The sequence below is a fragment of the Oxyura jamaicensis genome, chromosome 10, assembly GCF_011077185.1.
Source record: "Oxyura jamaicensis isolate SHBP4307 breed ruddy duck chromosome 10, BPBGC_Ojam_1.0, whole genome shotgun sequence".
NCBI classification, from domain to species: domain Eukaryota; kingdom Metazoa; phylum Chordata; class Aves; order Anseriformes; family Anatidae; genus Oxyura; species Oxyura jamaicensis.
In genome coordinates this window covers 1844801-1868868 of record NC_048902.1, presented here as the reverse complement: position 1 = coordinate 1868868, position 24068 = coordinate 1844801, and the positions used below count along the sequence as shown (strand labels likewise).

The following is a 24068-nucleotide window of genomic DNA, read 5'->3' as shown; positions in this document are numbered from 1 at the left end:
CCTGGGAATTAGAAGTACTAATTGTGTTCTAAACTACGTTTTTAATGCATTTCTAAGAATATTTACAGCTCTCAGCTGCCAGCAGTCAAAGTAGTATCTCTTTGGAGCACGAATACCCAATGACTTCATAAATCTTGGTGCTGGCAGACAGCCTTGCTTTTCATGCTTCGATAGTTTTATTATTTAAAAAGTGCAGATGTTGCAATTTTACTAGAGCTAATTGCATTTATAGTAATGCTGATAGCATCGGGCTAGAGAAGTGAACAGAGGGGCCTCCTCATCACAGTCCGTTCAGTTAGCACGGGCTGTCTGGAGGTGCAGAGAGGTCTGCTCACTAAAGCAATGCCTATGTTCTGAGCACACCTTCCTTTACAGGTGTCAGAGGGAGAACAGAGCAGCCCTTGCTGTATATTACATCCTATACCTTAAAAGCTGCTTTGGCTCTAATTGTGCTGGGACTTGTGTACCTAAAGGAGGAAACTGCCCGCGATGATGCCGCCTGGCCACTGTGGCTGCAGCCTCTGGGAGCTCAAAGGGGCAAGGGGCAAGGCTGGGATGCAGGGCTAATGCTCCTCTTCCAAGTTCCGGGGTTCGTGTAAACCCTTTCTTGAGCACAGACCTAAATGACAGCTGAAGAGCCAGACTTACTGATCGGGCCTGTTTCTTATGTCAACATTTAATGACCTCCTGTGTTGCAGATGTGGTCAAAGGTGAAAAGGTCAAGCCCATTTTTGAGGAGCCACCTAATCCCACCAACGTGGAAGCAAGTTTACAAAGGATAAAAGCAAATGATCCTAGTCTCACAGAAATTAACCTGAACAACATAAAGGTAGGTGCTGTGGTTTCATTTACATCCTCATAGAAGGGTTTATTCAAATATTTCCAGCCACCTTTTAGCTTTACATTTTTTTCTCTCTGTACTGCACAGAAAAAGCAGGACATATAGGAGAGGGCAGTGGAGGGAACTGTTTGAAAGGCTCCAAGGCCATCAATGCTTGCTATTGAATCAGATACCATTTAAAAGCCCAAGCGGTGACCGCTGGCTGCCTTTCTTTAGCAGCTTGTAAAGCAAGAGATCTCATGGGCACTATACAGTCACCGCTGCCCTAATTCAATTAGCCCACACATACAAATGGAGGAGGAGCTGGGATGCGGAGCTTCAGAACCACCAGCAGCAAAATAGGAAAGCAGCTGAGAGATGGGTCACGTGCTGGCATTGGCCTGACCCAGTTAAAGGCAATGCTGACAAAGCAGCCTAGTGCTGGCAGCCGCCTGGGCTCGGTGCTGCTCTGAGCACAGTGCGAGCGGCCCGTGCTGGGGCGCTCTTAAAAGCACTGGGGATGGGGCACTTGCATAGCCTGTGGCTATTGATCAGTCAGTTTGCTAACAATTAAAACCGGTGTCTCGTGTTGTGACCGGCTTTCCTAATTACTGGATTTATCTTCTGAACACAGAACATCCCTATTCCAACACTGAAAGAATTTGCAAAAGCTTTGGAAAGCAACACACACGTGAAGACATTCAGCCTTGCAGCTACTCGAAGCAATGACCCCGTAGCTATTGTAAGTTAAATGCTGTTTGGAAAACAATGTTCAAGTAGGTCAATAATGTATGGCTTAGGATGCATCCGTCATTTTCCTTGCAGAATTTCCCTGATACTATGCATGATGGAAGTGCAGTCTATTTTGATCTATCTCTGTTCTTCTGAGCCTACCTGTATTTTATTTCTTTGTAGAAACCATGTTTTACAGATTCTGACATTTCCTAAAGCTTTTAGGAAGTTGATCTCATTCCCTTTTTGACCCCTCAGGCATTTGCAGATATGCTGAAAGTGAACAGAACACTGAAGAGTCTGAATGTAGAATCCAATTTCATCACTGGGACCGGTATTTTGGCACTGATTGATGCACTGAAGGAGAACGAATCCCTGACAGAGATTAAAATTGACAACCAGGTAAGGAGAGAGCGTTGAACTGCAGTCCCCTTTTGTCTCTCTTCTGTACGGATTCCCAGAGGGTTTGCCTAGAGGGCGATGGCAAAGTCAAGGCAGCCTCTGTGGCTTGGTCATTCTGCAGCTTATGTCCCATGAAATGAAATCATGGAAAATATCCAAATAAAAATGGTCAAAGCTGAACATAAAACCCAGAGCAAATGTCCGGAGGTGGCAGGAGGGATTCTCTCTGTAGTTTGATCACAGTAATGAAATATTACCACTTCTCTCTCATTTGAGAGCAAATCTTTTCTTTTCTTTTCTTTTGGGGACATTTCACAATGTCACCAACAGAGGCAGCAGCTGGGGACGGCTGTAGAGATGGAGATTGCCAAGATGCTGGAGGAGAACTCCAAGATTCTCAAGTTTGGGTACCAGTTCACAAAGCAGGGCCCAAGAACCAGGGTAGCAGCGGCGATCACTAAAAACAACGATCTAGGTAAGATACTATTACACCCATTCATCAGCTGCTCTGGTGAGCCAAGCCCAAGACACAACTCCTCCTGTCTGTACTCAAGGCTCAACATTAACTTTGCAACATCCAGTCTGCTCTACATGAGGGGTGGTGCATAGCTCCACAAGCTCTATCAGACAGGACAGCAAAGATGTTACTGTGATTAAGAACTACTATCCTTCTCCCACTGGTGCTGGGAAGGGGGGAACTGCAGCCTTTTCTGTGGGGATTCCCAGCTGCCCCATCAGCTCTTCTGGCCAGTCAGTGCAGAGAGCCAAACCCATCCTGTTTGCTCAGGGAACACCCCAGTCCTCGCCTCTTTGCCCTGACCACAGCAGAGCATGCCTGGCCAACCTAGGGAGCAAGGACGACTTGCCTGACTGCCTAATTACAGGCGCGGACAGGAAAGCTTTGCATGTTTTGCCTGAGTGCGGTGTGCTCGGCCCGGTGTGCTTGATACACAGCACAGGGAGGAGATGGCTAGGCGGGGCTACTTCATGGAAAAATAAAGAAATGCAATAAAACTCTACAACACAGAATTCATTGATAACACCAAGTCATGATGCCTTTGGTTGGGTTTTTCTCAGTGAAAACTAAGATAAAAATTGAACTAGAATCCACTTCTTTCATGCATAACATTACGTTTTAGCAGTTTTAATTATTAGCATTTCTGTGATAAACTTTTGTTCCTGAAACTGTTAGCTTTTGTAGAACAGTGTTTAAAACATCCCACCAACAAAGAGAGAGAGACTCTTTTTCCACTATTTAATTGACATCAGACATACATCCTGTACCTAATCTTCATTTTCCTGGTTTTGTATTGTATGGCTTTATTCAAGATTTAGCAGGGCAGAACACTTTGAAAACAGCAACAAAACACTGAAAGACACAAATGACTGATTATATGATGAAGACTTTGGAGTAGTACAATACGTTTGCCAAGAAAACGCCCTGAAATAAACCTTCTGATAGCAAAGTAACAGGATTTTTGTAGTTATATACTGTTGCTATTGACTATGGTAGTGAAAAGTGTTCATTCATCTAGTTTCACTGCTTTTGTTCTTCACTAAAACACTTTAATATCAGAAAACAGGACATGACAGTTTGATGCTACACCAACTTGCATCACATGAACAGGAGACCCTCGCTAATCTTACCTGGCCAAGTCAGAGGAGACTCAATGCATTTTTACTAGAGTACAGAGCAGCAAACGCTGCCTAGCCACACCTGCTCTATACCAGCTGTAATCTACTTCAAGTGCTGTAAACATCCACGTGGGTCTTCTTGCCAAAATAATCCTGTCCAAAACACAAAGCTTATCTCAATTTTCTTTGCTAAATGGCAATTTAAACCTACTCTGTTTCTAGTAAGAGTTACTGAAGGTGCTATTTGATAGCTGATGTGATAACAGCACGTGAAGTTTAAACAGACACTTTAAGGTCCGGTATGATATCTTCCTCATTGCCAGGACTCACTGATACCATCACTTCATATTATTTTGTAAGAGATTATGAATGTTGCTTACCTACAACAGAGACCCCTGCAATTAACAGAGTGCAATTAACAAAGTATCAACTTGCTTGGAACACAGTGGTTGGAACACAGTGGCTTAAATGAGGGCGATAAAACTGTAATAAAAATCTAAATGGAGCCACTGGGAGGAAGCACTGGAAATAGTGAATTCTCTATCATCTGAAAGCTCTCCATCAGAATCTGATTTTCATCGATAAGTTATTGATTTGAACACTTGGTGAAATCCTACAGTCTGTGGTATAGAAAAGTGCAGTTTAGATAGCGTTACTTTGCTTAGCAATAAGATCTGTTAATTATGGCATTTACGGACATCGTACTGCGGGGTATTTGTTAGAAGCTCCTTCCTTCTTACGCACATCACAGGGAAGAGTGTGTCACTGAGAAAAGCACTCGTTCTCAGGAAAGCAATACTGACCGCTCTTTCCTTGTTTTATTGGCCCAGTTCGCAAGAAGCGAGTGGAGGCAGAGCGGCAGTAGCCACGCCACAGCCGATGCAAGGCAAGACCGGAGCCTGCCAGCAGCTGCACTCTCAGAGCGTTCACTGGTCAGAAGGCAAGACACCATTGCAATGGGAGTTACTCGTTTCTGTTAACGTCTCCTCTTAACCTTGAAAATGCAGCCTAATCACTTTTAACTTCCATAGTTAATTTAATTCTTATGAAAGATTCATAGTTGTTTTGGATTTAATGAAAGTTTCACAGTATCTGGAACCAATGTGCAGAATTTTAACTGTGTTACTGAGCATAACGTATAGTGACATTGACCCTTACTTTAGACACTTGCATGTGTTAAAATATGATCCCATGTATGGATAAGGGATCCTCTGCTGAAAATAGAAACTTTAGGGCCAAGTCCTGCAATGCCTTATGTTCACAAATAATCAATCCTTACTTCTCTGTGTACAGTCCTGCTGAACTGAGTCCTGCAATGGGATGTTCCTAGGTTTGTGGGGTCTCACCCCAAGCCCCTCTCCTGCAGCAGGGCCCGGGCAGGGGGATGGTGCTGAACAGCGCCCTGATGCAGGACTCCACGTGTCCTGGTCCGAGTGCAGGATCACACCGAGGTGTACCAACGTTGTCAAAACATACTTGTTTACATAAGCTTAGGTGGATCGTTTTGCAATGTTACACTGGCATTTGCTATCTTTACCCCAGAGAGTAAAGTAAGGGTAGTGCTGCCAATCCTAGATACTTTGAATGTTAGTTTTTTGTTTTGTTTTGTTTTTTGTTAGTGTGTGTGTTTTTTTTTTTCCTAGGCCAACAGGTTTTTGTTTTTTACTAGAATGCACAGTGTACAGCTATTAATTTAAACAAGTATTCTACGTGATACTTGTTTTGCATTGAGCCATGTGTTTGACCTTTTTTAGTTGTTATTTATGTACATTTGTTAGTATTATAGAACTGTTCTCAGGACCTTTTAGATGAAGGTTAATTAAATAGTTAATCCTGGACAGCAGCTGTGCCACCAGGAAAAAACACAAGGAGAGTAGTTGGACCAACTACAGAACTTTATTTATAGGTTTCAGTCAGGTATTTGTGTTAGTGCTTGGCTAAGTAAGGGCAGTTTTAAGCATAGGCAGAAACACTTTGCTAAATCAGGCCTTAATTCAGATGCTGTACAAATTCTTAACCCCGTGGAAAGCACTCGTGAAGCAATGGCTAACCCCAACCTGCAACAGCATCAACATTTTAGTAAGAATTAAGTCTGATGTTTTGCTTTGTGAATTTTACAGCTTAGAATTATTCTCTACCACTGTTTTAACACTGCCAACAGTTGCCTCTGACAAACAGCCAGGGGTTCATTTTGGCTGTCTGTAAGCATCCTGGGAAGCTAAGGGAGACTTGGGCCTCCCCATCTCTTTGACTCCAATGCTTGCAGAAAGCATCCAGGCATCAGGAGACCCCGGCATGGGTTTGGCTGCACAGAGCTGGAGTGCAAGCTAACAGGATGCACTCTCCCTCTGTGCCTTTTTCATGGAAATTGGTAGGTCCGAGGCAACGCTCTTCGCTCTTCCTGTAGGATACTTGCCTTCAGAGGGGGGTCCACAATGACTACTATACACTTCAATCCCACCTGAACTACTTTGCTGAAGTAGGCTGCTGAGCTGGGATCTGAAGTACAGTATCCACAGTTAACTTCCCTGGAGAGCTCCTAGTCTTTACAGCTTCCACCTCTCCTTCCCTTCCTCAAAAAAGGCCGAAACCTTTGCTTTGCAAGTAAAAAACTTAACACAGGGGAGTCTCACTGAAATTTTCCCTGGATCCATGCAGGATTTGTTGTGGAAAAAGCCAGATATTCCTTTAAAAATAGCAAGTTCGGTAACACAGTCATAACTCTGCATGGTCTTAAATAAGCAGCCCTTAAAAAACAAGTGGATTAGCAGGGTGATACTGGGCTTTGCAGTAAGAGTCCTCATCCCCAAAGCCAAAAGATTTTGGTTGCTGACAGAACTCAGTGATTAGAATCCCACTGTTCCTATTTCCTTCTTTTATTTTGTTCTAACTAAGGGAATTCCAACTATCATTTTTTTTTTAAATGTATTTTTTTTATCGGTAACTTTTTTTTTTAAGGGTGGTACATTTATGCGTGCAAGGGAAACAAGTGCAATCCATTTCTAGTCTTAATTGCCATTTCAAGTGTTGGTGTTTGCATGCAGCCGTTCCGTAAGGACGGATTGGCCTGGCTGCTTCTCCATGTCTGCAGCATGCCGTCCTGTATAGCTTTGCTCCGAGCCGCGCAGGTGTTGGCGCCGTCAGGCGGCTCCATTCCTGCCAGCTACAGTTTGTGTCATGGACCAAGGTAACCACTCGGGAAGGCCAAGCGGCCGCCTCCTTCCCTTCATCTGCCATGCTCTTCGCACGTGCACGTTGCCTCTGTGGGGAGGACTCCTCAGGCACTCGAGCACCATCTCCAACACCAGCCCCAGCAGGCAGCACCCGGAGCCATGCACCTCTCGGTGGGGCCCTGGCTCCTTCCAGCACGTGAGCAGGACTGGCGGGGCCTGGCCCTTTCCTCCAGGCAGCCTCTGCCAGCCTCTGCCCCTCTCTCAGTGACTGGGGACATCTGTCCTGCTTCTCTGTATGCCCCACACAAGGGCTTGGTCAGCCTCTGCCCTTGAGCATCACAAACGATGCAATGATAAAAGGATCTGTTTGATACAACAGCACACGATGGTGATGCTTGAAAGCAGATTTCCGTATTTATAGGACGATTTAGCTGGTTAAATCCCTGCAAGTAACAGGAAGGGGGGCAGGATGTGACTAGTCCCTTTTAGTGCTACACTTTCATCTAGCATACTTGACCCTGAATGGGGGACAGGGACAGAAGAGTCCTTTTTCTTAAGCAAACCTTCAGGAGTAACTTTGTCTACTTTTGCACATTGCTTCTCGTGTCAACAACTTCAGTTTGGTTTCTATTTTTTATACAGTTTTTTCATGGAAAAGCTCAACTTTGTTCGTGTCCTAACATGTATGTGACTGGTAGCGTGCACTAAGGACAGTGTGGTGTACATGTTAAACGCTAGGTGAAGATGTTATCTCTGGAACATAAGTAACTGCATGCGCACACTGTGGTGCATACTACTCAAGAGGAAGGGAATTATCACGCTATGTAACAGTGACTCCCCAACATCGTGGTTTTTCTAAATAAATATTCATAAAGAATTGGGCTTTTGCAATTCCTTGTGGTTTTGTCCCTTGAATCAGACCTCCCTCAATGCTCTGACATCAGATTAGGCTGGTTCCTCTAGTGCGGCTCCTGCAGCTCCCACATGGCTTGATCTTCTGTCAGACTTCCCCTTCCCTCCCCACCCCGTTATGTGCGCTGGACTGAGTGATTGCTGTGTGCTCTGAACCAGGGCTGGGAGCAGGGAGACCTGGATTCCCCTCTGGGGTGTAACAGACCTCCCCTGGGATTTAAAGCAAGTTCCTCAGGCCTGTCCGTGCCTCAGTTGCACAACTCTAACATCAGCCTAATGCTTTCCTGTCTCCCAGTTGGGTGAATGCTTGCAGATCTCTGACCTTCTCATAGGAAAAAGGCAGCATAAAGAATTGCACATTTGTCCAAAAGCAGATAAATGGGAAGTTTTAAATGCCCATTTTCAGAACATGTCAGTATCTGAGAGGATCTGGATCAGACTTTGTGATGCATCTCGGCATCTAAAGCTGCACATGCACAGAAGTGGGATTTTCAGGAGTGACAAGGTACCAGCTCCAATGAAGGTTAAATACATGAGATATGGTTCCTGTCTTTAGACAACTACATACTGTAACAGTCTGGCATCCAACCTCTCTTCAGCATCTTGCATGGTTTAGAAAATTACACCCCATATTCCAAGACTAGGTTGTATTACTAGCGTTCTTACATTTGCTTTCAGTGTATGTCACAGCTCCAGAAGTACACAGTGAAAAAATGAAGATGACTGGAAAACAGAACTCTTATTCTACAATGCTTAATGTTTTCGTTACCTGCAGTTTTGATTTCATAGAATCACAGAATCATGTAGGCTGGAAGAGACCTCCAAGATCACCAAGTCCAACCTCTGACCTAACACAAACAAGTCCTCCACTAAACCATATTCCTAAGCTCTACATCTAAACATCTTTTAAAGACCTCCAGGGATGGTGACTCAACCACTTCCCTGGGCAGCCCATTCTAATGCCTAACAACCCCTTCAGTAAAGAAGTTCTTCCTAATACCCAACCTAAACCTCCCCTGGCACAACTTTAGCCCATTCCTCCTCATCCTGTCACCAGGCACATGGGAGAACAGACCAACCCCCACCTTGCTACAGCCTCATTTCAGGTACCTGTAGACTGCAATAAGGTCGCCCCTGAGCCTCCTCTTCTCCAGACTGAACAATCCCAGCTCCCTCAGCTGCACCTCATAAGCCTTGTTCTCCAGACCCCTCACCAGCTTTGTTGCCCTTCTCTGGACTCCCTTGTGCACCTCGATGTCCTTCTTGTAGCGAGGGGCCCAAAACTGAACGCAGTACTCGAGGTGCGGCCTCACCAGAGCCAAGTACAGGGGGACAATCACTTCCCTGGACCTGCTGGCCACGCTGTTTCTTATGCAAGCCAGGATGCTGTTGGCCTTCTTGGCCACCTGAGCACACTGCCCATTCAGCCGACTGTCAACCACTACTCCCAGGTCCTTCTCTACCAGGCCGCTTTCCAACCCCTCATCTCCCAGCTTGTAGCGCTGTTTGGGGTTGTTGTGCCCCAGGTGCAGGACCCGGCACTTGGCCTTGTTGAACCTCAGTTGGCCTCAGCCCATCGGTCCAGCCTATCCAGATCCTCCTGCAGAGCCTTCCTACCCTCGAGCAGATCGACACACGCACCTAACTTGGTGTCGTCTGCAAACTTGCTGAGGGTGCACTCGATCCCCTCGTCCAGATCATCGATAAAGATATTAAAGAGAACTGGCCCCAGTACCGAGCCCTGGGGGACTCCATTGGTGACCAGCCTCCAACTGGATTTGACTCCATTCACCATGACTCTCTGGGCCCGGCTACCCAGCCAGTTTCTAACCCAACGAAGTGTACGCCAGTCCAAGCCAAGAGCAGCCAGTTTCTTGAGGAGAATGCTTTGGGAATTGGTGTCAAAAGCCTTACTGAAGTCAAGGTAGACCACATCCACAGCCTTTCCCTCATCCACCAAGCGTGTCACTTTGTCATAGCAGGAGATCAGGTTCGTCAAGCAGGACCTGCCTTTCATAAACCCATGCTGACTGGGCCTGATCTCTGATGAGTTACCTGGCAAAGCAGTAATAGATTTCTGCAGACTGCTGCTCTTTTTTGAAGTGAGTGCAATTTATTATGAGTTGTGCCATTGGAGCTGCAAAGACTGGATTGCATGTTTCCTCCATCACTAACTCAGAAAAGAGATTTCACTGTTCTGAAAAATTTAGAACCCAATTCACATTTTTAGCTTTGTGATTAAAAAAACCTCCATTAGTCCCATTGAGAATCATCTATCATTGGCACGTCTGCAGTGGCACTCAACAAGGCTAAACATTTTCTCGTGAAACCAATCACATTTTCCAAAGAATGAGCCACTCTCCTATTACTTATAAAATTAATCAAGAAATCCATCTGCTGCTGTAAGCTAGTTTACCGTAGAGCTACTGTTATTTCATGGGGCATGAGCCATCTATGATTTCCTTTTCCATGAAACTTTCGTACAACATAGAAACAAAGCCCAGTCAGGGTCAGTTCTGAAAGGATTACTGTTGACAGGGATACAATGAAAAGGTACATGCAGTTGTAGGCCTAAGATTGCTGTCATCTGGTCGGGATGTTGTATCTGAAATACGTACCAGAAGTACTATGACAAATGGTCCCTCCTCGACCAGCTTCTGCTCAGGAAGCCTATGAAATAGGCTTGGCATGAGCCTCAGTACACGGGCACTTTTCCATCCTCACTTCTCCACACGTAGTATCTCAGCAGTTTCCCATATGGTACCTCATTAGAATTAGACACCGAGAACATACACTGATTTCTCCCACTGCATACAAAACCCTTTAGGCTTCAGGGGAAGCCAGCGCATTGCCTGCTTAGGTATCTCTGCAGGCTGTTAGTGAAATCATTACACTGACCCTTGGAAGCCGTGCTGCACATTACTGGGCACCACAAGGTACACGTAACTACACGTGCATAAGGACAGTTCAAAAGAAACCTCAGAACATGTCCTCACAGACTGTGGGATCTACAGTCCCAGGGAAGTTCACAGTTCAGCCAACAGACATACAAGTTTGGGAACAGGCAGGTGAAGGGGGCAGACAACTAGGAGCCAATAGGTCTTCACAAATAATCTCTGTTACAGGTGAACATCTCAGCCAAGAAGCTTTTACTAAGTCTGTATTGCCATTACAGTGATTGCCATTTACAATCAAAAGCAATCAAGAGAAGCTATTTCCAACAGTCAGTGGGATACCAGCATGTTATCCTTCACAGAGATACATCCCCTTCTTGCTTTCTTCAGCTATCCTCTCTCTATTCTTAATAACCCTCCCTTGTAATAATGCCAGCTGTACCTTTGGTTGTTTGCAAACCCTGCACAGATCATCTCCCAGCTACAAGAGGATCAGAGAATGGTCTGGGTTGGAAAGGACCTTAAAGATCAGCTAATTCCACCCCACTGCCACGGGCAGGGACAGAAGCAGTGAAGAAGTGTGCACCTCATCCTGGCTGGGCAATAGTAAAAGAGTGTAAAAACCCACCTCCGATTTCCATACCTGTGGCTTCCCAGGAAGGCCAACGTTTTGCTTTCGACGCTTCCCTCCCAGCAGGTTCACATTCCCTCCTGTCTGCTGACTAAACAAAAGGCACAAAGAAACAAAACGTCTTCCCCGCCCAAAGACTGCCTTTATTTATGTCATTGCTTTAACTCTGAAATATCACAGTATCTTTCTACTTCGCTCTTGCATGCCAAAAATAAAAATAAAAAAGGGATGAGACTCAAAGAAAATGAGGAAATATCTCAGTGAGAAAATACGCATCTGTGTCCCAGGATGTGGTTCTGTAGGGATTTGTAGGGCCTAGCATCAGAGGGAGTGCTCATGGGAACTGTGTAGGAAAATTCCCAGCTCTTCAATTACAACAGAATCAGAGAGTACAGCTGCAGAGTCACTCATAAGGTCACGCACGCCGGTTCCCATCTCCAAGATAGGATTTTATTTCTACAGACATCATAGCTTTTGCAAGAAGGAAAGGGTTCTTCACAAACTGGGTTTGGTCCTGCATCATTCTTCACATGGGTTGTGCAATTTTGACCATGAATGCAATCCATGTCAGGGAACACAGATACTCTGTTCTACCGTCTCACTCTGAACATTTTGGAGTCAGCTTTTCTTTCTGTTTCTTTTCAGTATGAAAATTTCATGTATAAACAGCCAAAAAATAACTTATTTACAACAAGGTTGATATTATTTCTTCAATCTGAGTGTGTATCCTCATACTTCCAGCGTTCCAATCTGTTCACTCCTCTCTCAAGCCTGAGCAAGAGCAGTGCAAAGCCCAGGTGCTTTATTTTCTACAAGGAACGCCGGGTCAGCCTGTATGAACATGATCCGGAGTGACAGCCTGACTGCAGCCAGCTCAACTGACCTCCGGCCAGCCACCTGCTGCTGCTGCCATGCAGGTCCCTCGCTTTTATTCTGATACATCTACCTGTACGTCAATCTTCCCAGTTCTGACTGATGCACAGACACTCTAGGAACTGTTATTACAACCTCCAAGAAACCGAGGTGCAAGCTGACTATGTCTTCCCTCAGATTCAAGTAGCTCTGATCTGTTTCTTTGCACTACTCTAAGCGCAGCCAGGAGCTCTGTGCCCAGCGTCAGGCTGCTGCCACCCCTGCAGCAGGCTGCCACCCAAACGCAGGCTGTGGGGAGGATCCATGGGTGTAGCACTCCACCAGGTCAGGGATGTCGGATAGCAACCACTAAAACACACAGCTCTCCAATGAATACCCACTTCTTAACCATTTCAATAGATGTTAGTATTTGCATATTAAAACCAGCCCAGGAATCTCTCCATCTAATCTCTGATTAAGCTATAGCAGGCACACATCCATATCTGAGCAGAGAGGAATGGTCAACTGCACCTGAGGTTTCCTATTTGAAGAGGAGGAGGGGTAAAAGTAGAACTGTGTTCAGCTGGTTCCCAGCCATGGCAAAGTACTTTCAATATTCATGCTTGTCTCTTCCAGACCAGTAAAGCAGATGAGCCCAAAGAAAAGCAGCAGGAGGGGCCTCCCTTAATGAGGGTCTGCTCGTCTCCCATAACAGCTGCCTGACTTTAGCAAGCCTGACGTTAGGTAGGCTCGGTAAATGAGCAAGGGAGGAGAAGACAAAGTTTACAGCTAAAGCAGTTGTATATATTGCTTTTCTCTTGGTCTTTTCTAGTAATAAATGTATTGCTATCCTGAACAGAATCTGGAAGTACTGCAAACAGTTTATTTCCTAGCTCTTAAAGTTGTTTGGACTCTCAAAGCTATGCTGGTGTATGTGTGTGCATACATACATATATACGCACACACACAGAGAAGGAATTCCCCAAACCCGATAATCTCGTGTTAATTCTGCCATTTGCCCACAGAAAGGTTATGTTGTACAATCCTCTGCTGTCTAAATCAGCATTAAGAGCTTTCAGGCGATGGAGATGGCCAGGCACAGATGCCTGGTGAAGCGGGGTGTTGGCATTCCTGGGTAGTTTGTGCTCCAGCAACACTGGCACACCGCAGCCGCTGGTGTTCGTCATCCACATTAACTGGGTTGCTGAGAAGCCAAGTGTGTTTTCTCATCGTTACAGCAGGGCACTCACCTCTGCGTTTGGGGTCAGAAAGACGAAGACCCCCCAGGCACTGCTGCCAAGCCTTGCCCGTGGCCGCCCCCCGCGGGGTCCAGCCCCACGAGGTGGCACAGTCGCTCCATCCTATCCTGTGGTTTTTCTGCAGGCTTTTAGGCTGCCAGTGAAAAGCGTCATCAAGTGTGTCAAGCCCCCTAGACAACAAAGAACAGTCGGAATAACCACCTTCATATTCCGGTGTTGAGACCTGACTGCAGCGCAGTCGCTGGTCAAACCCCAGTTTTGCTCTCCCCACCTTCACGCTGCAAATGTGCCAGCTGATCCGGGCGAACAACTGCAGCATCCTCTTAATCGCACTGCAGGGAGGTTTGTGAGCCTGTAATAAGATCAAGAGCACCTCTTACCAAGCTGGACCTAGTTACCTCCCATTTAAGCAGCTCTCCTTAACTGGTTTTTATGCAGTCTCTCACATGCATTTGTGGAGCACAGCAGCACCGTGCCTGCCAGAGGGAAATGGCAGTTTTGGCCCACAAGCAGACAGCACTCAGCAGCTGCAGCAAACCAGGCAGCAGGGACAAAAGCGGTGATGCCACCTGCCAGGAGCAAGCGTCGCTTTCACAGCGTTAGAGATTCAGAGACTGAGATCATTTCTATGAGGAGAATGGGACTGCAGGTTTAAACAGATATGTGATGACATTAGTAAAAAGGCAATTGCTTCGTTTGGTATACATTTTTCATTAAAATGGGATAGTTGTACGTAATATCTTCTAGTTATTTCCTATTCTATTTTTTGTACTAATGAGAAAATTCAGTTTAAAAATATGATTTTCCCTTACTTCTGAAGCTCTCAAACTGACTGCATAGTTAAATGAGCAAGTCAGAAGGATTTACATTTAACACCCGTACAATGGAAGATGCGCGGCTTCCAAGACAGCCAGGACTCAACTTGCACAAGGCCAGCTCTGAGGACAGGAGCAGTCCCCAGAGACAGCAGCTGAGGTACCTGCTGTGCCAGGGAAGGACGCGCTGGGCTGTCCTGCTGGCTTGGCGTCAGGGTGAATCACTGCAACAGCATCCAAGGAGGAGTTCTGGGTGCCAAGGAAAACAGGAACAGACTTGTGAAGAGTTCAGTGTATTGTTTTCCCACTAACATGCACAGTCATTGTAGCATCCAGTTATGCCACTCAGTGTCAGACAAGCTATTCCAAAGGCCATGTGCGTGCTCAGCCACCCTGATGGTACAGGGCACCACTGTGCCTGTGAGTTAATCAGCTTCTGCTGTTTGGAAACAGCATTTTTACTTCATAAACTGATTCTTTTTTGTCTCATCCTTTCCATAGCAGGGACTATGGCGCCATCTGCTCTGGCATCTTGTGTATCTGATGCTCTTAACTTCCATGCCACTACCCAGCCTATAATCTAATCAAACCAAATACTTGCATCATTTGGAATAAAACAAAAAAGCTGACACTGAAGCTCTTCCAGGGAGTAAGAGATGCAATGGCAGGACTGAATTAGGTACAATATATGCAGATATTTCCACATGGTGACAGCAAAACCCAGCCACTGTAGCAGAAGTAAAAAGCACAAGGTTTGTCAGCTCCGCAGGGGGTGGGGGGGTATCAGCAGGTGACTGAGTTTACCCCTAGACACATGAGCAGCTTGGCACACAAGGTCTGTCAGATAATGAAATGCATTGGCACCAGTGCTCAAGGTTGTTTTCTGGCCGTTCACAGGGAGCCCAATCATTTGCTGCACTTGGAGCTTAGCAGAGGAGACCTCAGCAAGTGAATTCATCTCAGAGCGTGTAAGCCAGCGCCAAGCTGCTCGGCCCTCTGGATGACCCTTTGGATCTCCTCCCCTGAACAAAGCTGCTCTGAAATTAAATCCCCCAAAGAATTCAGATACTGCCAAGGGTACAAATAGCAACACTTCTGCCTGGCTCCGAGGGATGGAGGTACTGCACAACTGGGGTGAACCCTACAGCCCCCCAGCTGAGCAGCACCTGTACCTGGCGGCACCCAGGCTGTGCCCAGCACTGCAGGCACGCGTGGGGGCTGAAGCAGACCTAAAAGGAAGCATCTTCCTTTTAAGAGCCTTAAATAAACACCGCTACTAGGCTGAGCTGTACATGGAAATCCTCGCATCTGCTGCACAGGGCACAGAGGGTGTTCCTATACCGTGCAGGAAAGCCCCAGCAGGCAGTGCCTGCCTGCTCATCCTTTCCTGTCGCTGCCGCCAAACAGGGAGTAGTTCACTGTTCTAATGGGGGAACTCACGTGTACTGCTGCAAACACCACAGTCACCTGTTAATTAACATCAACTTATTGCAGAGGCAAGTGATGACACTTCCTTAGCAGACTTTACAGACAGCAAGAAAGAGAAAGCTCTGCATCAGGTGCTGGCACCCAGCAGGGAGCCCCGTGCGATGCAGCTCCCCACATCACTGCAGCACAGGAAGGCGAGCACGGCTGCTGCCTTGCAGGGACAGCGCAGCGGGGCTGCCTCTTAACAAGGAGGCTGCAGGCTGACAAACAGCTCCCAGTTCACCAACGGGGAAGAGAAGCAGCACAAGGAGGCAGAAGAGATTTAGGCTGTGCGCGTGAACCTCGCTGTACACGCATCAAGATTTTTCCAGAGCTGAGGAATACATAGAGCATCACAAATTAAGAATAATTTTCAGGTGACGCATCCTTACACATTTCTCTAACCTGCCAAGCCTCATGCATTTCCCTGTCCATGAAGATTTATCTACTAGCCACACATTTGTCTCCCAGCGCAGCTCATCAGGAACACCTCTGCAGTGCGTCACTGAAGCCCCGCTTGCAGCCGGGCTGGGGGTGACAGCAGCAGCGGCGTCACCCCACGGGCACAGGCAGCAGGAGCAGCAGGAGCAGCCCGATTCAGCTCCGCACCCTGGGCAGCACCACCACAGCAGGTGAGATCAAACCGGCGTGGTGTGCAGCAGGCAGCCTATAGGCTGAGCTCTGCTTTACGCATAAAATACAGATTTTACAATAAATGGCGCTGCTAATGGATACTAAGGCATGTAACAGGATACAGAATGAGAGCAGCATCTTCCCCTGATTGCCAGATGGCCACAGTAAGAAAGGACGCGCAGCGGGCGGGCGGGCAGCCAGCAGTCGCTCAGGGTGAGGCATACAACCACAGCTCTGTCGCTTTTAAGACTTCACAATTCAGCTTCAAGGTCAAAAGTCTGAGGTGATTGCCTTTAATGCAGGTAACACAAAAGAAAAAAAGACTCCTCCAGATACAGCCAAGCCTTTAGCTAAAAGCTCTGGCTTGTACCAAGCTCCCCATTTGAAATCTGAGTGCTGAGGGATGTAAACCAGCACCTGGATTTCCCTCCCTACCCCAGTGTTCAGGTGCAGCGTACTCTGCCTCCCAGAAGATGCTCTGCCAAGGCTGTGCTCCTGCTCAGCTTGCTCCTGTCGATCGCTGTGCGTGCCCTGCCCAGCAGGGAGCCCGGGGGGCAGACAGCAGTGACTGAGGCTCACAGAGGGCAGAGGAGTGACTTTGGCTCAGGGACGAGCAGGGACACATTCTTTCTTCCCCCAGAAGATCACCTCCTCTTGAATGCCAGTTGGAGGAAAACCAGTCTAGGTACAGATGAAAAACGTGACTAACACGAAGCGTTCTCTTCAATGAAACGTGTCCTTCACTTCAGACCTGAGACACTGTGGGGTTTGATGCTAACGAGGTGCAAGTAACCTATTTACAGGTATTATTGCCAGGATGACACTGACAAGATGTTTATTTTTCAGAATGACCAGTCCAGTTGTAATAAAGAACAAGCTTTGTTGTCTTGATCTCATCCATTTACATATGTGAACTGGGAGAAGAATCATGTTTTTTGTTTTAAACCAGTTCAGAGAGACCTGAGATTTGTCGTATTTCACACCCCAGACTAATCAGAGTTCATGATTTTGTCAGGACACAAGGTATAGGAATAGGTAGGAAACACTGATGCCGTTTGTGGTGACAGACCGGCATTAAGTCTCCTGAAATTCAGCGTCAGCAGTAGCTGCCATCCAGCTGCAAGGTGCTATTACACTGCTGGATGTAATAGCCCCACCAGACTAGCTGCCTCACCCCCAAACCAGGTACAGCCACCCAGAACAAAGCCACAAGCAGGGAAGATGGAGACAGAGGTCAGTTTAAGGAAATCCTGCTACTCTAGAAGATCTGAGTTTTTAAGTGGGACCAGAGAGCCTGACAGAGCACAGGCACGGCCAACATGGATATGCTAAAGGTAACAGCTGATACCTTAAAATGAAACTTCATGGAATGTCAGTGAAACTAGAAGTTGATTTTGTGTATGTTGACAACATACGGCGAGCAGAAATCCTTGCAAACAAACATTTGTTATGAGAATTGCTGCTCAGTCTGAAGTGACCAACTTACCCATATGGCATGGCACCACCCGCTGCAAACATTTTCGTGCAATCGCTTCTGGAAGAATACATTCAATGGGTATCCTACTCTGATCCCCATCGGCTTCACCTTTGAAACATGAGCTCTGAGTACACATTCTGCTGATTTCCTTGTAAGCCAGATTTAGCATGCAGCACCAGAAGCCTCCCTGTTCACAGAGCTAGGTGAGGAGCTGGTGATGAAGGAACGGAGCTACACGATGTTACACAGCAGACCTAGGGTTATAGTCCAAGTGAGGATGAGTAATAGTACCTACCTCAGATGTGCGTCAAAACCAACCATTGTTACAAGGTTTGGACTGTTAATCTTAAGATTTGCAATGCTGTTGGATTCTAAATTATTCAAGGACACAGAGTTATGATTCATAAAGAAGCTTTTAAGATGATGAGTCTAAGCCCTGTGCTGGAACAGCTCAGGTAGTGCTCTCACTGTAGATAGATAATCACTTGGGTCAATTAAAAGCTACAAAACTAGCTCTAAAGCTTGCACGTGCATTTGTGACAGCTATTTATGTTTTATAGAGCCTAGCAGCCTCAGCTGAACAGGAGGCCCCAGTGTGCCATACACAGCACAAATACATAGCAAACGTGTGACTACCATTGCAAAGAGATTCAAAATGAAATGACAGTTCTATTATTTCTATTTCCACAGTCCCCTTTCTTTGCTGGCAGGTGCTTTCCCCATTGAAATCCCACACGGGGGACCAGCACCATCACAGCCAACTCAACTACAACTCCGCTCTGCTGCGAGAAAGATCTGTCTGAAAGAACTTGGGATTCATTTACAGTTTCAGTTTTAATGTAAATACCAAACCAAAACATCAACTCCTCTTAATCGAGAAAAAAAGGAAAAGCATTTCACAAGTTTATAACGAAAAAGCTGAAAGCTGCTGTTTCAGAGCTCTTACTGAAACACTAGAGGACATCCTCTGTATTCACAACATGCATTATATGAAGAATCCAAAACCCAATACGAGAAAGCAGCATTTTCTTTAATTTGATTAACTTCTGGACAGAAGCATTTAATTCAGTACTGGACATATTTCTGAGTCCACTACTGAAATGGCTTTCCAGCCAATACCTTCCAATAGCTGCAAACTCCATGGATTTAAAAGGTCACTGCACAACCCAGCCTCAGTGATGGCCATTATTTTTCTTTGCAGTTATGACTACATTAACAGTGATCTCAGTTCACAGGACAATTAAACATTTCTATTTGTGTTACTTCAGCAAAACAGCACGGGCTGAAGGACCTTTGTATAACTGAGCTAGCTGAAATCCACAACACCTTTTCTATTAAGTAGGAATTATTTGCTAAACTCAAGCAGTTATTTTGCCAGTTAAAAAATAGTTCTTTAAATCCATCTTTTTGCTATTCAGAGCTGTGAAGTAAGATTCCAATTTTAGTATCTAATTCAGAGCCAGCATCTCGGAGCTACTGCTGAACATTATCCTTCTGCCTACTAATTTTAAGGCACTCCTTCTTGCCCTAGGAGGCATATAATTGTTTACTATAGGAGTTCTCATGCTGTTTGAGCCATTTGTACAAATGCTCATGGAGACGACTAAGTGCACTCGATACATGAAAACCCTGCAGCTTCACAGAAACTATACCCTCAGAACCACTTGATGTCTGCTCATATCATTTGGTGAGAATCACAATTTTAGCAGATATTTCCTAATTTTTTCTTGGATTTAATCTGTTTTTCCCCAGGCGCTACCTTGGATTGATTGCATTAACAGACATCTCCCTCCATGTGAAAAACAATGTGATACCCTACTTATTTTTTTCTTCCATGTTCTGTACTCAAGTTAAATTTCATACTAATCAGTCACGAGTAAGTAGAAATAGTGATTGTAAAAAATACGACTTTAATGAAAGAAAGTTAACCTCCTTCATGTGAAAGATGATTAAAATGGTAATTAATGAAAGCAGATGGCAACTAGGTCACTTATAACACTGAAGAAATGAGTATATTCAGTACATCTTGTTTCTGAATTCATGCATTAAATACTGGCAATCAGCTTACTGAGTTTAATCTTTATGACTAATACTGGGAAGAAAAAAAATCTAGTAGGATCTCTTTGCAGAGATCACCTTGTTTTGTGCTGCAGAAGAGGACTGAGGCAACAGTACTGAACGTCCATCCCACAATACCTTCCTAACTCCTCGGGATCCAGACAAACTTGGGACCAAATCACGACAATAACTACTTTTTTTTTCTTACAAAAATAAGAGGCTATGCCAATCCCAGTCCTGACACATGGCCAAAGTCTCTGAGCTTTTGTTTTCAGCTCTGGAACTGAGGTGAGTTCGGCATTTTGTACTTGTAGGGTACAGACAACTCATTACTTTGCTCTGCAGATGGACTCCTTTGGCCCCTGCTCCCTCTCCTTTATCTTTTGCCTTTTTTAGGAGACGCGTTCTTCTACAAGCAAGAAACTGAGCAATACTGCAACATGTATAATAAACAAAGGCATCTCTTCACAGCACCACATTAGTGATCGAGCTGCATTTTTGATGTAGAAAAGCACCCCAGAAACTGTAATCAGCTTAACTAACAAGTAGACCTCAATGGGTTTGTGTAATTTTACAATGAAATTCAACCCTAATGCTAAATGCTAATGAACTCCATGAAACAAACCTACCAAGGATGCTCACCAGGAAGCAGATGATGACCCTGAGAACCTGAAGATACCTTTCCAGGCTCACTCACCTATTCAAATGACATGGAGTTTAGGAATTGGTGCAGAGCAACTTGAAAGAATTGTGTAGCAGGAAGGATGATGTGAGGCAAGTTTCAGCAAATTTGTATGACTGAGAACAGCACAGGTGTTTGCAAAGTGTGTTTGGGCTCTCACTTAATTCCTCCTATTGGCTCAGTCACTGTTTCGGAAATGTTTATTCAGCTGCTGAGGATGAGAACACTCACAGGATGAGGTAGGTCTTGCAGATCTGCTCAGGTGAATTAGCTGATTGCTGCAGTTTGTTCTGCAGTTCTTCCACACCATCAGGTTCATGGCCAGCAGCAGAGTTCATCTCAGGAAAATGAAAATCCCTGGTGCCAAAGAATAAAGTGACAGATTGGAACAGTCTATTTTAGAAGAGAGCTGCCATGTCTAGTTAGTATCATACACCGTTTCACTGCACAGTAACAAATGGATGTTGGGCTGAGCTTGGAAACTAAAACCAAAAGTAATTATTTCAGCCAGGAAAGGGAATGAAAAAGTCACAAGCTTTTCTGCATTGGATTGCAAGGAGTGAGCATGCGTGTTTTGCTAATATTCTCCAATTTCCTTTGTTTCCTTTAAAATGAACATTCAAAGACAAGACACCGGCATAGATGCTATATATCACCAAATTTGAAATTTAACCATTGTTTGATGTAAGCAAAGAAATCAGTGGGTTTCTATTGCAATTCAGGTTTCACTGTCTCACATCTTCTACCCCCATATTGCATATAAACTCTATAGAAAACACTATAGAAAGCTTTCACAAAAATCCTCAATTTATCCCACCCACCAAGCAAAACGTTTCCTTTAATCTCATTCCTATTTCACAAGAAGGATGCAATTCAAATATGAATCCTAACAATGAAACTGCTTGTCTGTTCCTTTCCAAGTGAGAATATTAACCTATTTTTCCTATTTATTACTACTTAAGCATGACCCTTATTTCATCGTAAAAATCTTCTTAATATATTCATGGGTGCTTGGGCCTATGTCCCACATTGCTGTAGTGTAATGTTATCATGGCCTTATTTAGATTACCTGCCCAGCAAAAATCCACTTGTGAGTAGATAAAACTGGAAGTTCCATGGTAACATGATGTCATTCCAATTTCTGATAGAAACAAGCAGGATGCTTTTCATTTCAGCATAGTGACAGCGACTGTTTTTCTTAACAAAAATCACACATTTGCTTTCCATATCAATGCATTTAAGTCATTCACGTTTACAATTCACAATAAACGTGAATGAATTAAATGCTTTGAAATGCATGCACGTGCATTATAAGTAAATGGGAAATCCAATACAACCAGTGCAGTCTACCTCAGAGAATCTCAGGGACACTTGGCCCTGGCTCCTCTCATTGCAGCCCTGGCCTGTGTCTGACCCTGGATGACCAGCTCAGTATTTCTGGTTGTAAACCCAGTAAAAATTAACTGCTTCCAGGAACTACCATTGCCCAAACTTCCACATATATGCAGCCTAATCCTTGACATTCAACATCTGACCTGTCACTGTTTTAATGCCACAGCTAACCACTGCTTCAAACACCAACTTACTACATTCCACTCTAGAATTAGATGTTCATAATATCTGCTTGCAACTTTGACACTCATGTTTATGAATTCAGAGCATAAGCCAGTACTGGACATACTACCGTAGTATTCAGGGTGTTTCCTTCCTTCATTCTTGCCTGTGGTGTAAATGCCCCAGACAGTATTCCCATGCTCTGCTCTGGCTTAATGAGACTTCAGAGAGTGCCGGGTAAAAGCACATGAAGTGCCATTATGATCATCTGGAAAATAATCACATTTTATGGCCAGTACCAGAGTCTTAATTAAGGAGCTCTCAGCAACTGGAAATAGAGATGTAAATCACAGAGAGATTTCTCAGTACAGGCAGTCTTCAGATGGGCCAAGTCATCAAAAACATTATTTTTCTGGCAATATCTGACAGACATTTCACGGACTGAGAGACCTTCACACACTCTGATATGCTGTATTTCATACACACAGACACAACAATTACAAAGACTAATCACTCAAAGGGTGGTGAGCAAGAATTAGCTGCTCATTGCAGCAAGTACTTTACAGGATGAGGGCTGGGCAATGAGTGGGAAAAAAGCAGCTGAAAAAAGTCAAACTGGCACTTAAAGAGACCTAGATGGAAAGTGAGGTAGGGAAGACACAGGCGCTGAAATAATCAGTCCTGAAGGACTCCCAGAAGGGATTCTGCAGCTGAAACTCTTAGAGGAGGAAGAAACTAATTATAAGGACCTTATTCAATTATTTATATCTGATTTCACAAACCATACCAATGCTTGTTTGCATAACAAACAAGTCTATCGCTAATTAGATGTGCCAATGCAGAAAGAAAGTCAGGGATTTGCACATAGTGCTTTTCTGATGTACTGTTAAATGCTACCATCCTGTTGCACAATCTGTTGTCCTTTGGAAAACATAAGGACTTGACAACGTTCTCATTAGGATGTAAGCTCCTCTGGTAAGGCCAGGGACAACATACAGGTGGGATATATATAATCCTTTTGGACAACTGGTCTATAATGAAGTATGGAAGCGGAATATTCTTCAAATATACCATAAATGTCAAAACAAAGTACTCCCCAAAAGACACAACTCCCTTCACTTAAACTCTTTCTCATTTCCTATTTTTTATTTTTAATTTACAGACAAAACAGGTCACACCCTGACACACCTTCTAGTGGCCCAGAAAAGCAAGCATCTGGAGCACTAAGCTGTGACTTACTGATTGATGGAGGAGCCAGCGTCCTTTAGCTTCCAGCAACACTGCTGTACAGATGGTAACCTCCGTCAGAGAGGCACGGTATGAAACCACAGTAATGCCTCAAGTTGCTTTCCTGCAAGCCACCATTATCCCTTTAACTCTTCATCTTGTGTTCCGACTTCAACTCATATCTCTGGAGTTGTTCAGTGGCTACCTTCACACAGGAACGTGGATGCATGACTTTCCCTTGGCAGGTGTCATTGTAAGGGGCTTCTGACTTGAGCCTGCTCAGAGCTTAACAGAGAAGAAGAAAGAAGAAAATGCTGTGGGGAAAAAAGACGAAAATGCTGAAGAACAAGAAGAAAAGAACAAGAAGAAAATGCTGTGGGAAGACACAGTGCACAACCAAGTATTGCTTGGAGAGGCATAGAGATCTTTACCCTGTCACATAAAATACTCTTCTACAAAGTTGCTGTGTATGTTAAAGGCAGGAATGAGTCCAGACAAAGCAGCATGAGTTACTGCTGGGAGCATTCATACCGATTGCATTTAGATTTAGATTTGCTTGTGGTCAAAGCAGCGTCCTGAATCCTCCAGTCTCCTGCAGAACTCCATCTCCTCCCAGGGGCAGCGTGTCCGGCTGGGAGCTGACTGCAAAGGCAACAAACTAGCTCTCTCTCAGGTCTGCCAGCTGTCCCCTCTACCACATCACAGAGGACTGCTGTTATAATTGTCACCTTAAAAGTTGAGGAGCAGCACCCAGAAACTGTCAGCATGCAAAATGAGGATCCACTTCACCTGCCGTCACACCTCACTTCCCATAATGCCATCACAGTACTTTTAAGACTGACTCC

The 24068-nt window shown here is 45.0% G+C and overlaps 1 protein-coding gene and 1 long non-coding RNA gene across 4 annotated transcripts in view; one reads left to right on the top strand and one right to left on the bottom strand.

The window, feature by feature from the left end:
* Window positions 1-7643, top strand: part of TMOD2 (tropomodulin 2) — a 34562-nt gene extending 26919 nt beyond the window's left edge. For all 3 annotated transcript variants that reach the window (XM_035335666.1, XM_035335667.1, XM_035335663.1), the window contains 5 exons: window positions 699-829; window positions 1455-1562; window positions 1811-1954; window positions 2285-2429; window positions 4420-7643. In XM_035335666.1, coding sequence (XP_035191557.1) covers window positions 699-829; window positions 1455-1562; window positions 1811-1954; window positions 2285-2429; window positions 4420-4454 — 563 coding nt within the window. In that variant the 3' untranslated portion in view covers window positions 4455-7643. The remainder of the gene's footprint in view (window positions 1-698; window positions 830-1454; window positions 1563-1810; window positions 1955-2284; window positions 2430-4419) is intronic.
* Window positions 7644-13378: 5735 nt separating this feature from the next.
* Window positions 13379-22417, bottom strand: LOC118172333. The gene is made up of 3 exons (XR_004753647.1): window positions 22127-22417; window positions 20458-20799; window positions 13379-13480 (listed from the first exon to the last, which is right to left on the bottom strand). It is a non-coding gene; the product is annotated as an uncharacterized LOC118172333 (long non-coding RNA).
* Between the last annotated feature and the right edge of the window lie 1651 nt (window positions 22418-24068).